This window comes from Salmo trutta, chromosome 28 (genome assembly GCF_901001165.1).
Source record: "Salmo trutta chromosome 28, fSalTru1.1, whole genome shotgun sequence".
Lineage (NCBI taxonomy): Eukaryota > Metazoa > Chordata > Actinopteri > Salmoniformes > Salmonidae > Salmo > Salmo trutta.
In genome coordinates this window covers 30,957,585-30,973,822 of record NC_042984.1, presented here as the reverse complement: position 1 = coordinate 30,973,822, position 16,238 = coordinate 30,957,585, and the positions used below count along the sequence as shown (strand labels likewise).

General features: G+C 42.8%; 1 protein-coding gene across 2 annotated transcripts in view; it reads right to left on the bottom strand.

Moving 5' to 3' along the window:
* Nucleotides 1-6,815: 6,815 nt before the first annotated feature.
* The window catches only part of LOC115166006 (uncharacterized), a 22,165-nt gene continuing 12,742 nt past the window's right edge, over nucleotides 6,816-16,238 (bottom strand). The window contains exons 7-15 of one of the 2 annotated variants that reach the window (XM_029719602.1): nucleotides 14,378-14,565; nucleotides 14,198-14,250; nucleotides 13,993-14,084; nucleotides 13,123-13,876; nucleotides 11,595-11,703; nucleotides 8,699-8,757; nucleotides 8,478-8,601; nucleotides 8,220-8,321; nucleotides 6,816-7,906 (exon numbers count right to left, since the gene is read on the bottom strand). In XM_029719602.1, the coding sequence (XP_029575462.1) occupies nucleotides 8,230-8,321; nucleotides 8,478-8,601; nucleotides 8,699-8,757; nucleotides 11,595-11,703; nucleotides 13,123-13,876; nucleotides 13,993-14,084; nucleotides 14,198-14,250; nucleotides 14,378-14,565 (1,471 nt within the window). In that variant the 3' untranslated portion in view covers nucleotides 6,816-7,906; nucleotides 8,220-8,229. Of the gene's footprint in view, nucleotides 7,907-8,219; nucleotides 8,322-8,477; nucleotides 8,602-8,698; nucleotides 8,758-11,594; nucleotides 11,704-13,122; nucleotides 13,877-13,992; nucleotides 14,085-14,197; nucleotides 14,251-14,377; nucleotides 14,566-16,238 lie in introns of those variants that run through there. The other variant, XM_029719603.1, reaches the window with a different exon arrangement.

The following is a 16,238-nucleotide window of genomic DNA, read 5'->3' as shown; positions in this document are numbered from 1 at the left end:
AGGACAGATGCAGAGCCTCGGTCTGACGTCATTAAAAGGTCATTTACCACCTTCACAAGTGCAGTCTCAGTGCTATGATGGGGTCTAAAACCAGACTGAAGCGTTTCGTATACATTGTTTGTCTTCAGGAAGGCAGTGAGTTGCTGTGCAACGGCTTTTTCAAAAAATTTTGAGAGGAATGGAAGATTCGATATAGGCCGATAGTTTTTTATAATTTCTGGGTCAAGATTCGGCTTTTTCAAGAGAGGCTTTATTACTGCCACTTTTAGTGAGCTTGGTACACATCCGGTGGATAGAGAGCCGTTTATTATGTTCAACATAGGAGGGCCAAGCACAGGAAGCAGCTCTTTCAGTAGTTTAGTTCGAATAGGGTCCAGTATGCAGCTTGAGGGTTTGTAGGCCATGATTATTTTCAGCATTGTGTCAAGAGATATAGTACTAAAACACTTTAGTATCTCCCTTGATCCTAGGTCCTGGCAGAATTGTGCAGACTCAGGACAATGAAGCTTTGGAGGAATACCCAGATTTAAAGAGGAGTCCGTAATTTGCTTTCTAATGATCATGATCTTTTCCTCAAAGAAGTTCATAAATTTATTACTGCTGAAATGAAAGCCATCCTCCATTTGCGAATGCTGCTTTTTAGTTAGCTTTGCGACAGTATCAAAAAGAAATTTCGGATTGTTCTTATTTTCCTCAATTAAGTTGGAAAAATAGGATGATCGAGCAGCAGTGAGGGCTCTTCGATACTGCACGGTACTGTCTTTCCAAGCTAGTCGGAAGACTTCCAGTTTGGTGTGGCGCCATTTCCGTTCCAATTTTCTGGAAGCTTGCTTCAGAGCTCGTGTATTTTCTGTATACCAGGGAGCTAGTTTCTTATGACCAATGTTTTACATTTTTAGGGGTGCAACTGCATCTAGGGTATTGCGCAAGGTTAAATTGATTTCCTCGGTTAGGGTGGTTAACTGATTTTTGTCCTCTGACGTCCTTGGGTAGGCAGAGGGAGTCTGGAAGGGCATCAAGGAATCTTTGGGTTGTCTGAGAATTTATAGCATGACTTTTAATGCTCCTTGGTTGGGGTCTGAGCAGATTATTTGTTGCAATTGTAAACGCAATAAAATGGTGGTCCGATAATCCAGGATTATGAGGAAAAACATTAAGATCCACAACATTTATTCCATGGGACAAAACTTGGTCCAGAGTATGACTGTGGCAGTGAGTAGGTCCAGAGACATGTTGGACAAAACCCAATTAGTCGATGATGGCTTCGAAAGCCTTTTGGAGTGGGTCTGTGGACTTTTCCATGTGAATATTAAAGTCACCAAAAATTTGAATATTATCTGCTATGACTACAAGATCCGATAGGAATTCAGGGAACTCAGTGAGGAACACTGCATATGGCCCAGGAGGCCTGTAAACAGTAGCTATAAAAAGTGAGTGAGTAGGCTGCATAGATTTCATGACTAGAAGCTCAAAAGACGAAAACGTCATTTTTTTTTTGTAAATTGAATTTTGCTATCGTAGATGTTAGCAACACCTCCGCCTTTGTCGGATGCACGGGGGGTATGGTCACTAGTGTAACCAGGGGGTGAGGCCTCATTTAACACAGTAAATTCATCAGGCTTAAGCCATGTTTCAGTCAGGCCAATCACATCAAGATTATGATCAGTGATTAGTTCATTGACTATAACTGCCTTGGAAGTGAGGGATCTAACATTAAGTAACCCAATTTTGAGATGTGAAGTATCACAATCTCTTTCAATAATGGCAGGAATGGAGGAGGTCTTTATACTAGTGAGATTACTAAAGCGAACACCGCCATTTTTAATTTTGCCCAATCTAGATCGAGGCACAGACACGGTCTCAATGGGGAAAGCTGAGCTGACTACGCTGACTGTGCTAATGGCAGACTCCACTAAGCTGGCAGGCTGGCTAACAGCCTGGCCTGCACCCTATTTCATTGTGGAGCTAGAGGAGTTAGAGCCCTGTCTATGTTCGTAGATAAGATGAGAGCACCCCTCCAGCTAGGATGGAGTCCGTCACTCCTCAACAGGCCAGGCTTAGTCCTGTTTGTGGGTGAGTCCCAGAAAGAGGGCCAGTTATCTACAAATTCTATCTTTTGGGAGGGGCAGAACACAGTTTTCAACCAGCGATTGAGTTGTGAGACTCTGCTGTAGAGCTCATCACTCCCCCTAACTGGGAGGCGGCCAGAGACAATTAATCGATGCCGACACATCTTTCTAGCTGATTTACACGCTGAAGCTATGTTGCGCTTGGTGACCTCTGACTGTTTCATCCTAACATCGTTGGTGCCGACGTGGATAACAATATCTCTATACTCTCTACACTCGCCAGTTTTAGCTTTAGCCAGCACCGTCTTTAGATTAGCCTTAACGTCGGTATCCCTGCCCCCTGGTAAACAGTGTATGATCGCTGGATGATTCGTTTTAAGTCTAATACTGCGGTAATGGAGTCGCCAATGACTAGGGTTTTCAATTTGTCAGAGCTAATGGTGGGAGCCGTCGGCGTCTCAGACCCCACAACGGGAGGAGTAGAGACCAGAGAAGTCTCGGCCTCCGACTCCGACTCGCTTAATGGGGAGAACCGGTTGAAAGTTTCTGTCGGCTGAATGAGCGACACCGGTTGAGCATTCCTACAGCGTTTCCCTCCAGAAGCCATGAGAAAGTTGTCCGGCTGCGGGGACCGTGCGAGGGGGTTTATACTAACGTTACTATCTGTACTTGCTGGTGCCACAGACGCTGTTTCATCCTTTCCTACACTGAAATTACCCTTGCCTAACGATTGCGTCTGAAGCTGGGCTTGCAGCACAGCTATCCTTGCCGTAAGGCGATCGTTCTCCTGTATATTATAAGTACAACGACTGCAATTAGAAGGCATCATGTTAATGTTACTTAGCTTCGGCTGTTTGAAGTCCTGACGAACCATGTCCAGATAAAACCTCCGGGGTAAGAAAGTTGAATGAAAAAAGTTGAGTGAGGGTAAAAATATACGGTAATGAAAAAGTAAAAACCGTCAGGTAGCAAAGTAAGATCGGCAACAAAAACGCACAGCAGCGTAAACAAGTCTGCAAGTTGTGACCGGGAGTTGAAAAGAGAACACCTGTCTCCAGATTACATCTTCAAACTAAGGGCAACCATGGCATCCGTGACAGAGGGGGAGAAGCGTTCATCCACGTATACGGGTAAGAGAGTCTAGCTAGCTACATTTTCAGATATGATATGGTTCTAATTTAGTCAGAAAGTTGTTTTCATTGCATGTTAAAGTGTACTCTTAGCTACCTGTATGAACTGTGTAGTAATATTATATCTTTAAAAAATCTCTGGTAGAATGCCCTGCTTTTATTTCATCACACTCACAACAGTAAACTATTTTCTGTAATTAACTAGCCATTAACTTGTAAATAATGACCTTGTGAGGTTATTTTCCTGTAATAATGAATAACAATTAGCTATGACATGGTCATTATTTGAACTGGCCTGCCAGCTAACTTAACCTTAGCTTGCTAGAAACTAACTATGCTATGCTATTATGAACTACGAGACTGTTGTCATGCAGCCTGCCATTTTTGTGTTTATACTTTTTCATAATGACAACGACAAGTTTGATGTAGGACAGAAATAGAATGTTCATGTTGTCACTGGGTCAACTGTCTACAGACATGTCAATAGACGTAGTATAACCCAGCGTTTAGTATTTAAATCTTTGGTTGTTTAGCACATGGCCTCACGTGAATCCTTAAAGACATGGGTGGAGCTAAGGTTTAACCTGTTTGGGCTAGGGGGCAGTATTGAGAATTTAGGAAAAAATATGTGCCCATTTTTAACTGCCTCCTACACCAACTCAGAAGCTAGAATATGCATATTATTGTTCAGGTTTGGATAGAAAACACCCTAAAGTTTCTAAAACTGTTTGAATGGTGTCTGTGAGTATAACAGAACTCCTATGGCAGGCAAAAACCTGACAAGGTTTCATGCAGGAAGTACCCTGTCTGACAAGGAGTCGTGCGTCTTGCATCTGTTTATTGAAAAGTAAGGATCTTAGCTGTAACGTGACAATTCCCAGGGCTCCGATAGGCTCTCAGAACCCAGGAAATACCTGAAGGTTGACGAGGCAGCCTCAGGCTGAAACACATTATCGCCTTTGGTAAGTGGCGGATCAGAGGACCTTTGAATGAGGCGCATGCACGATTCGCCCCTGTGGAGAAATTTAACTCGGCTGTTTAGGCTCATTGCATATTCCCGGTCGGAATATTATCGCTTTTCTACGAGATAAATGGCATAAAAATTGGTTTTAAACAGCGGTTGACATGCTTCGAAGTACGGTAATGGAATATTTAGACATTTTTTGTCAAGCCATGCGCCATGCGCGAGACCGTGATTTAGTATTCTGATAGTGTCTAGAACTCATGAACAAAACGTCGCTGTTTGGATATAACGATGGATTATTTGGGACCAAACCTACATTTGTTATTGAAGTAGAAGTCCTGGCAGTGTATTCTGACGAAGAACAAGCAAGGTAAGAACATTTTTCTTATAGGAAATATGATTTTGATGAAGGCTAATCTTGCCGGGTGTCTAAATAGCTAGCCCGTGATGCCGGGCTATGTACTTAGAGTATTGCAAAATGTGCTTCATCCGAAAAGCTATTTTAAAATCGGACATATCGAGTGCATAGAGGAGTAATGTATCTATAATTCTTAAAATAATTGTTATGCTTTTTGTGAACGTTTATCGTGAGTAATTTAGCAAACTGTTAGTAAATTCCCCGGAAGTTTGCGGGGGTTATGCTTTTTCTGAACGTCACATGCTAATGTAAAAAGCTGTTTTTTGATATAAATATGAACTTGATTGAACAGACATGCATGTATTGTATAACACAATGTCCTAGGTGTGTCATCTGATGAAGATCATAAAAGGTTAGTGCTGCATTTAGCTGTGGTTTGGGTTTATGTGACATGATATGCTAGCTTGAAAAATGGGTGTCTGATTATTTCTGGCTGGGCACTCTGCTGACATAATCTAATGTTTTGCTTTCGTTGTAAAGCCTTTTTGAAATCGGACAGTGTGGTTAGATTAACAAGATTCTTGTCTTTAAATAGCTGTAAAATAGTCATATGTTTGAGAAATTGAAGTAATAGTATTTCAAACGATTCAAAAATCGCGCCACTGGATTTCAGTGGCTGTTACGTAGTTGGGACGAGTTCGTCCCACATGCGCCAGAGAGGTTAAGAGGGTGTTAACGATGCTGAATGGGTGTAGACAAAGAAGAGCTCTCCAGTAGGTGTACCAAAACATTCAAGGGCCGTTTACTCAAAATATGATATAGCATTTTCTATCTCTGAGTCTCTACTTTGATCCAATGTAAAAAACACAATTGCTACATAGGACCGAATCCAGGTGGTCGGTCACATATGGCCAATCGGTGGCTTCAAGGCTTCTCATTGCCAATATGTATCATCAGCAATCCATGGTTTATATACATCGTTGGTCTGCAGCGGTTATTCAGAAATGTACTGTGGATGTAGGACTGACTGTTGGGTTGGATATGAAAATTATATCTCTCTAAATCTCTTTCACCCTCCCTCTCTCTCTCCCTCTCTACCGCACCTGCTGTCTCGACCTCTGAATGCTCGGCTATGAAAAGCCAACTGACATTTACTCCTGAAGTGCTGACCTGTTGCACCCTCTACAACCACTGTGATTATTATTTGACTCTGTTGATCATCTATGAATGTTTGAACGTCTTGAAGAAAGATCTGGCCTTAATGGCCATGTAATCTTATAATATCCATTGAGCACAGCCAGAAGAGGACAGGTCGCCACTCAGAGCCTGGTTCCTCTCTAGGTTTCTTCCTAGGTTCCTGCCTTTCTAGGGAGTTTTTCCTAGCCACCGTGCTTCTACATTTGCATTGCTTGCTGTTTGGGGTTTTGAGCTGGGTTTCTGTATAAGCCCTTTCTGACATCTGCTGATGTAAAAAGGTCTTTATTAATACATTTGATTGATTGATTGATTGATTCTGCGTGGGTGATGAATCTCATCAGTGTTTAAGGTATTCCTTACTAACCTGACAAAGACCACAAAGACCTACAGTACCATTAACGTTTCTCTCTTCTTCCCTATCTTTCACTCCCACCCTCTCTCTCTACTGAAGTTTTCCTCTTCTTTCTCTTCTTTATCTCCTTTACCCCCCTTCTTGTACAGACACAATTTGCACCGTCAACATTCCTGCTAGGATATGAGGATGGTAATGCAGAGATTTGCAACAGCTCGGTAATATCTGATCGATAGTAACACAATTACTCTTTTCTTCCAGGACAGAAGCTGCCAGCGTGGGCCCTCTATATGCAAACCAGACAGGAGAATGAGGAACTTCACCAGTGTGATACAGAGATAGCTTTAAAATGGCTCTTGCAATTATGTGTGTGGTTGTCTGTATACAAATCTTATTGTGACTGTGCCAATAATACCTACACTATTTATTATCTTTGACGTGATTGACGCGAGATGTCCAGTTTGAACACATATCTAAAATGTTTGAAAATGTGAAATATTTCTACCATATGAAAGTATCATACATTGATTTGAAAAACACCTAGTGATAGGTGATGGAAAAGCCAGAAATCCCACAGTGTTCCATCTCTGTGTTCACTGTGGTGTTGACTTCGTGTGACAGGGTTGGGGTGTCGGTTTCCCGGATGATCACAGCATCATAGGAGGGATTTCCACACTGTTGGCCTGGTCATGACAACATGGTCACTTTGCATAACATCCTGGACCAAAGACATGTTTCCAGACAGTTTTATAATCCAAATAACCATGTTTTATTTTTCATCACATAGTCAGACTGCTTTCTTTTATTACACATTCAATATTGATTTTATAGCTAGTACACAACAGTGTCTCTAAGAGTTTGAAGATTCTTTACCTTCACTGGAAAAACAAAGGTGAACCATAGCCTAAGTGTATAATATCCCAATGTCACATATTGAGAACAGATTTTTATGCGGAGTAAACATGGTAGAGCAGTGTCTCTCAGCTTTCTCCAACGCTGAGTGCACTAAGTTCACATAGTTGCCTACTGACAATGAACATAATGGACTCTAATGACATTAGTAAAAAAGCAGAGATCAACGAGAGTCCATAATGGCTTCAGAACTATCGTGTTGTCCCCCCCCCCCCTCCACACTCTTACCCCCCACATCACCCCACCACATTAACACAAACTTCGTAGCAGCTGCAAGTGGAAAGTTAAGACTTGCAAAATATGTGCTTTCTGAAAACCAAAAAAAGGAAGAAGAATGTTTGGGGACGGGGTGAAGAACAATTTGTGACAAAAATAGCCAGGCGGAGTTGACAGTTCTGCCACGAAGTAGAAATGTATGAATATGTATGAGGGAACAAGATTAGTGTGAGAGAGAAGTAGAGATAGGGGTTACAGAGACAGAGAGAGCGAGAGAGTGGGAGAGAGAGAGTGACAGAGTGAAAGAGAGAGAGAGAGATAAAGTAGGCGCTCTAGTACAGTGGCAACTCCCCCTGTTTGGCCTTCTGAGGCAACAGCAATGCCGGGAAGTCAGCGTGAAATACATTCTTTATCAGTTGGAGGATAATTGAATATTAATCACAAGGTTATTATCTAGCTAGTCATTATAAAGGTTATTCCATTGAAATGCATAACGCCCACTAGCAAGAACCCTCTACTGAAAGGACAACAGTCAGATGGAAGAAGTTCTGTTCAAGTCTTTGACACTGTCTGTCCCTCTGTTCCAGTTCCAGTGAGGCAGACATCTTCATTGCACTGAGGGGTGATGAGGAGGGTGGAATACAGCCGATAGAGGTCCTCCTGGGGACCACAATGCCTTGATCCTTTTTTACATCGGACGTCACATGGCTGTGGGAAGAGGAACAACGAAAAGAGGTTGAGGTCTGAGTGTAGTTCTTCTTTTACTCTCTTAATAAATGTCATTAAACCCGTGTTTCAGCAACACAGAGCTACAGGCCAAGGGGTTTATATGAAGACAATATTTTGATGCACAGTTTGTCTCACTACCCCCACCCTCTCTTTTACTCTATTCTTAGGTGAGGGACATTTCCTGTGAAAATAACACATTCAACTGACAATTATGTATTTGCGCCTCGTTGTGACATTCCGGCTACTTCTCAGACATTCAGTAAGCACAGTATAGTGCGTGTGAGCTACAGACCTGTGTGATTTTATCCTTGACCGGTCATCTGTGTCACTTCTGTGGGCTCTTCCCCAGTTACTGTACTAAGAAGGTTGATCCTCTTTTCCTTCTGATGAGAAACTAGAGGAGAACAAGAGAAAAGAAACCCACAGCTTTATACAAGACACACATTTGGCTTCATGTGTGATCTTTCTATCTATTTCTCTTTCACTTTCTCTCTCGCTTTCTCTCCCCCTTTCACTTCCCCTTCTCCTCCCTCTCTCTATCCATCCTTACCCTCTGTGTCTGTGTCCAGCCTAGTCCACTTCCTCTTGGAACTCTGGCTGCTCTCTGACCCAGACAGACTGCTCTCCACTTCCTGGTCGTCTGAGTTGCTCCCTGCAGCAGTGCCTTGGGCTGACTGTAAATGTCAAACAATGACAAGACACTAACTGTCAATAACCTCAAATCAGTTTCAGTTTACAGACTGTGGACATATAGGGAGAGTAGACACTTGCCTTGCCATTGGAGTAAAGTTTATTCTGTAATCCATAATTCAGAGCCTCAAGGAGCACCACTGTAATTACAGAGAAACATATCAAACAAAAAAATGGTTTCTCCCAGTCTTCACCCTGGTACCCACCCAAACTACGTACCGTGAAGGCTGCCGGCCACCAGCTGGAATGGCTGGATAAGAAAACAGGGCTCACAGTACATTCATATAAGGAACATGTCTCAAACTACAAAGATGCTCTCCACAAGACTAAGTCTACCCACTACTCAAACATAATCAGTAAAGGTCATAATAACCTGAGAGTTTTCTTCTCCACAATCAAAAAGCTCCAGTACTACAGCCACAGAATGACTCCCCTCTCAATGCTTCAGGTGACCTCTGTCATCAGTAGCTGGACATCTTCCAAAACAAAACAGACACTAAAATGGATACAGCTCAAACAAAGTCCACTGAGTGAGCTCCCTCCATAGCCTCGACCCAGCAACCATTTCCTCCCTCTCCGCCTTCTGCCCTCTTGATGCTGAGTTCATCTCTGGTCTAGTCACCAAATCCAAAGCTTCAACCTGCTCACTTGATCCTATGCCCACTTCCCTAGTCAAGACATGTCTTCCTGCAATCTCTCCCCTCACGGTTGTTAATTAACGTGTCCTTCTGTTTTGACACTGTTCCTCTTGATCTCAAACTGGCTGCTGTCCCACCTATTGGGAAAAAAACAAGGACTTGACCCAGCTAACCTCAACAACTACAAGCTAATATCCAACATTCCCTTCGTGGCCAGTGTACCTTCCCAACTCCATCAGCACATGGCTTCCAATAACCTCTTTGAGCCTCTTCAATCGGGGTTTAGTGCCAATCACAGCATGGAAACGGCTCTGGTTCAAATGGTAAATGATCTCTACTACTAGTAGATTACTCTCGCCGACTCTAGCAATCTAAACCTCCTCATCCTACTGAACTTATCGGCTGCCTTTGACACAGTTTTCCATTCCATCCTCCTTGAAAGAATGGAGAGGCCTATGGTAATTATCGGAACAGCTCTAGCCTAGTTCAGGTCCTACCTGTTGGACAGGCAGAAGTTAGTGACCCCGGGACACTTCAAATCCGCCCATTATGCTGTCCGCCAGGGAGTCCCCCTAGGCTCAGACCTAGGGCCTCTCCTTTTCATCATCTACATCCTACCCCTCGGCCAAATCATCCATCATTACGGTCTGCAATCCCACTGTTACGCTGACATGCAAATCTATGTTCACTCCAAACCCACCTCTGACCTCCCCATCATCACTCATCAACTGTCTTCAAGAAATAAAATCATGGATGAGTTCAAACTTCCTGAAGCTCAACAGCGATAAGACAGATGCCATGTTGGTGGCCCCCAGATTTCTCCTGAAGAAGGTGGAGGAGTTCGACCTTAACATCGACAGCTGCTCTATCCGTCCTGCCTCCTAGGTGAAGAATCTGGCGGTCATTCTCGATTCTTCACCCTCCTTTGATGCCCACATTAAAAACTCACAAAATCTGCCTTCCACCATCTCAAGAACATTGCCAGACTCCTCCCCTCCCTTAGAAACTCAATTGCTGAAACCATTATACAGGTGTAGGATGTTAATTTGATCACCCTTTTGCAGGATAACTTTGTGTATTTGAGGTTTTAAAAGGCTTTTGCATTTTGTCATTTTCACTCCGAAATGTCAGGCTTGATTTTCCCTTACAAAAAATGTAACAACCCCTACAGAAAGAGCCATTAATTATAATCCACATAATAATTCACACTTCCTGTTGCTGCAGGATTATTGCCCTGCCGTAGCAAACTGTCTCAAATTAAGATCCTACATCTGTACATGCCTATTTTACCTCACACCTGGACTGTTGCAATGCTCTCCTGTATGGACTCCATACCAGCTCCCTCAAAAAACTTCAGTACATCCAGAACTCAGCCGAGAGATTCCTCACCTGCACCCAGTGGCAGACTGGGCAGACGAGGCAATTGCCTCAGGCCTCACATCATTAAATAATTTCTCCTTTTGAGCCCCCCCCCCCCCCCCCCCCCCATGCGCAGCTCGAGGTCCTCATATCAATATTCATATATATATATATATACACACAGTAGAAACAAGTATCATGAATCACCCACGGACTGGTTTATAATAATGGACTATTCCACCCTGACTGGTTCATAATAATGGACTATTCCACCCACGGACTGGTTTATAATAATGGACTATTCCACCCTGACTGGTTCATAATAATGGACTATTCCACCCACGGACTGGTTTATAATAATGGACTATTCCACCCTGACTGGTTCATAATAATGGACTATTCCACCCACGGACTGGTTTATAATAATGGACTATTCCACCCTGACTGGTTCATAATAATGGACTATTCCACCCACGGACTGGTTTATAATAATGGACTATTCCACCCTGACTGGTTCATAATAATGGACTATTCCACCCACGGACTGGTTTATAATAATGGACTTTTCCAACCTGAGTTCCCACACATTGTTTCACATGATATGATTGCAAACGTGACTTTCCTTGAAATTAAGTTGCGGCAATTAGGTGGTTCCAGAACGAGGCAGAGTGTTAATAGTGTTAATAGTGTCTTTAAGAAATTCAAGGGTTTGACAATTCAAGGAGTTGGTCTGATGGTGCACTCTGATGTCATCAGCCTCTCCCTTAATTGCGGCAACAATATAGAAGCAATTGAGGACAAAAGAGGAACTTTTTTGGGAGCCATGTTACTTTTTGTAATAGACATGTTTATATTTTATATTTTATTATTTCCTTGTGTATCTTGAAAGGCGCAAAAAAAATGTATTATTATTATTATTATTATTATATGTACTTGTACTTCTACACATACACATACAGCCTTGTCGCGGTGTTCTGTACCTGGGTGCAGTGAGATGGTCAGAACAGGGTCTTTCGTGTCCTCAGAGTTCTTTCCTGTTCTTTTATCTGCTTTCCCGTCAGCTTCCTCCATCTCTGATTGCCCTCCCTCCTGTGGATGGGTTTAGACATATCACATTACTAAATCATACACGTGTGTGTCAGTGGAGGGTCCTCAGAGGAGGAAGGGGAGGACCATCCTCCTCAGTGAATTAAAAAAAAATGTAAACGGTAAAACATTGAAAAAGTCATCCTTTTTAGATAAAACTATACTACATTTATTCACAGGTCACCAAATAATTTATTAAAACACACTGTTTTGAAATGTTTATTATTAATAAATTGTCAGCATAAACTGACATGCTGTCCACCCAATCAAAGGATCAGATAATTAGTCTAGTACTGAAAGCATAAGCTACAGCTAGCTAGCACTGCAGTGCATAAAATGTGGTGAGTAATTGACTCAAAGAGAGAGAAAGACAATAATTGAACAGTTATCAACAAATTATTGTTTTCAAAAACGAGGGAGAAGCAAGAGAGAGAGGGAGAGAGCGATTTCAATTTGTTTTCTTCAGTTTCACTTACTTAGCTAGCAAATGCAGCTGGCTAGTTTAGTTACTCAAACACCCGGCTCAAACAGAGGGATGCTATGTTAGCTAGTTGGCTATGACTATCCAACACAACACTGGAACTCTTCCAAGTCAAGGTAAGCTTTTGGTTTAATAATTTCTTGCCACCGGGGTCTGCCGGTGTAACTGCTCACTGACTATATACACTGTAACGTTACTGTTATTGTAGCGGGTTTACTAACGCATTAGTTCTATTTTCTATGTTGACTAGGACTTACTTTAGCTATTATGGGGACAACGATGTAGGCTGTGTGTAGCGGTTATGACATGATTTGGCTTGGAAAGTTTTTTTTTGTCTGGTGAAATATATCTGATGTGTTGTTCATTGAAGTCCACAAACAAAGGGAAAAGGTGAGAGGAGGAGAGTGCATAGAGGCGAAAAGGAATACAATGTGGCTGCTATGAAAGTGAACTGTGTTTATGTGTGATCAGGGATGTATTCATTCCTGTTGAAAAACGTTTCTTAAACGGAAGCAAATGGGGATAAAAACACCTGCATTTGTCCAACAAAAACTTGCATTTGCAACTGTTGGACTAATGATTACACCCTAAATAAGCTAGATGCAGGCAAGAGTGTGCAAGGCGGTATTGAATGTGTCTGTCCATGTGTCACTGTCTGTCATCTCTAATTTTTCTCTCGACCTGTGTGCACCTACGTTGTAAACTTTCATTCATAGGCTAGGTTGTAGCAACCTCATTATGGGAATGGGGAAAATTCAAATATCATGTAGAAGCCTAAACCTATCAATGTTACATTGAAATGGGTGAATGGAATATGAATGACTGTCATCCAACATGCTGTAATAGATAGAAATAATGCCATTGTCATGAAAAAAAACCACTGCTGTGTGTTGGTTTGTCTATTTCACATGTTCATTGAGAGGAATGCTTCCATAAAGTACCTTGAGGTTGTGATCACTGGGGCTTTGACTCTGTTGGCTGGAGGGAGGTGTAGAAGAGGAGGATGAGGGAGGAGCAGGTGGAAAAGAAGAGGAAGAGGGAGGACGGGCCTGGATCTGTGGGGAGGAGTATGTCCTTGTGGCCCTGTTAGATGTCTCTCCCTCTATGTACACATCCAGCAGTGTGGGGCTGGGCTTGCTGTCCTGTGGTGACTTACTGCTTTTGAACCTCCCAGGATCAGACAGGTCCAGAGGAGAGTCAGCCCCTTTCAGCCCCTCCCCAAACACCCTCTCTGGCTGCACCACCACATCCCAAGATGGGTGCTGCACCCCCCGCCTGTCCTGGTCCTGGAACCGTGCGGCTGGGCTCTTCCCAGGCTTGGGCCAGGCCTGCCCAGTGCTCTGCTCCCTGCTCTGGGTGTTGCTGCTGCTCTGCTGGTGGAAGGTCCAGAGGTTGGGGTTAGGGTTGGGGTGGACCACCAGGCCATCGCCAACAGAGGTGGCCAGGGTGCCCCAGTCAGAGTGCTCGGGCAGGGACCAGGGGACAGAGAGATGGGCACTCTTGATAGGAAACGGACGGTAGGGAACCGGGGCATGGACCAGGTCACATTTTTGCTTCTCATCTCCAGGTAGAGAAGAGGAGGAGGATAAAGAGGAGGAAGAAGGGAGAGGGTTGTTCTTCAGGACAAACAGGTGGGGGGGAATGGAGGGAGCGACAGGGTAGCGCTGCTGGCCAATTGTTTCTACACTATGGACTCTAAGAGAAGAGAAGGATGGGGGAAGAGGAGAAAGAGAGGGAAGAGAGGAAAAGGTTATAAGGTAAATGTGCTCCTCTTTTCTCTATCTTTTGCTGTTATTGCCTCACTTGCTCACCTCTTCTCCCCAGTGTTGCCTCTGGCTGTACTTTGCTCTGGCCTCAATGCTTGTGGGATGGGAGTGGACACGGATAGAGGCTTATGGGATTTCTGTGTGCGTTAAGAAGGGAGATGATGGCTGAGAGGGGGCATTTTGACTTTGTTCTATATTGATCCATATGTTCAGCTAATGATTTGTTTTTAAGACAAACAAAATCACTTACATAGGATTGTTTTCCATTCCATCCCTTCACATGTCTGCGTTCAAGTAGTGTCTCTATTTTGTCAAAAAGCCAAAAGAAGAAAATAAATCCTGATGATTATACTGGTGATAATGATGAGTTATCATTAATTGACTCGAAATACTTTAAGCTCATGATGAGAAGTGTATTCTTTCCTCTCACCGTCAGCTCCAAAGGAAGGTCTGTGGCCCGTCTCAGTATTGACTATGGACAGCCCCGCAGTGGCGCCCTCTGGTGGCTGGCTGAGAGAGCTGATGGCTGTGGTGTGTGGCACAGCAGAAGGTGAAATGTCAGCAGACTGTCTGACCTCCAGGGTTGCATCCTGGGAGGAGGAATGTCCACTCTGACCTCTGAAATGACAAGAATGTTATGCTCCAACTAACAAGACAAAATCACATTTATTCACGCAAAGTTACACACAACAATAGGCTCACTTGTAATAAAACATAGGCTGTGTATACAAAACGATAAGATAATCTTCCTAATATTGATTTGCACCTCCACCCCCCTTTTGCCTTCAGAACAGCCTCAATTCTTCGAGGCATGGACTCTACAAGGTGTCGAAAGCTTTCCACAGAGATGCTGGCCTATGTTGACTCCAATGCTTCCCCCAGTTGTGTCAAGATGGCTGGATGTCCTTTGGGTGGTGGACCATTCTTGATACAAACGGGAAACTGTTGAGCGTGAAAAACTCCGAAGTATTGCAGCTCTTGACACAAACCGGTGCGCCTGGCACCTACTACCATACCACTTTCAAAGGCACTTAAATCTTTTATCTTGCCCATTCACCCTCTGAATGGCACACATACAGTGTGTTCAGAAAGTATTCACACCCCTTAAACTTTTCCACATTTTGTTGTGTTACAGCCTGATTTTAAAATTGATTAAATTGAGATATTGTGTCACTGGTCTACACACGATACTCCATAATGTCAAAGTGTAATTATGTTTTTAGAGTTTTTTACAAATTAATTTAAAACGAAATGCTGAAATGTCTTGAGTTAATAAGTATTCAACCCCTTTGTTATGGCAAGTCTAAATTTGTTCAGGAGTAAAAATGTGCTTAACAAGTCACATAATAAGTTGCATGGACTCACTCTGTGTGAAATGATAGTGTTTAACATGATTGTTTAGTAACTAATTTATGTATGTACCACATTATCTGTAAGGTCCCTCAGTCAAGCAGTGAAATTCAAACACAGATTTAACCACAAAGACCAGGGAGGTTTTGCAATGCCTTGCAAAGAAGGGCACCTATTGGTAGATGGGTGAAACATTTAAAAGCAGACACTGAATATCCCTTTGAGCATAGTGAAGTTATTAATTACACTTTGGATGGTGTATCAATACATCCAGTCACTACAAAGATACAGGCACCCTTCCTAACTCAGTTGCCGGAGAGGAAGGAAACCGCTCAGGGATTTCACCATGAGGCCAATGGTGACTTTAAAACAATTACATCGTTTAATGGCTGTGATAGGAGAAAACTGAAGATGGATCAACAACACTGTAGTTACTCCACAATACTAACCTAAATGACAGAGATTAAAGAAGGAAGCCTGTACAGAATACAAATATTCCAAAGCATGCATCCCGTTTGCAATATGGCACTAAAGTAATAATGCAAAAACATGCTAATAAATGTACTTTATGTACTCAACACAAAGCGTTATGTTTGGGGCAAATCCAACAACACAAATCACTGAGTACCACTCTTCATATTTTCAAGCATGGTGGTGGCTGCATTATGTTATGCCTATGCTTGTCATCAACAAGGACTAGGGAGTTTTTATAGGACAAAAATAATTGGAATGGAGCTAAGCACAGGCAAAATCCTAGAGGAAAACCTGTTTCAGTCTGCTTTCCAATAGACACTGGGAGAAAAATTCACCTTTCAGCAGGACAATAACCTAAAACGCAAGACCAAATCTAAACTGGAATTGCTTACCAAGACAAAATTGAATGTTCCTGAGTTGCTTAGTTAAGGTTTTGACTTAAATCAGCTTGAAAACGGCTGTCTGGC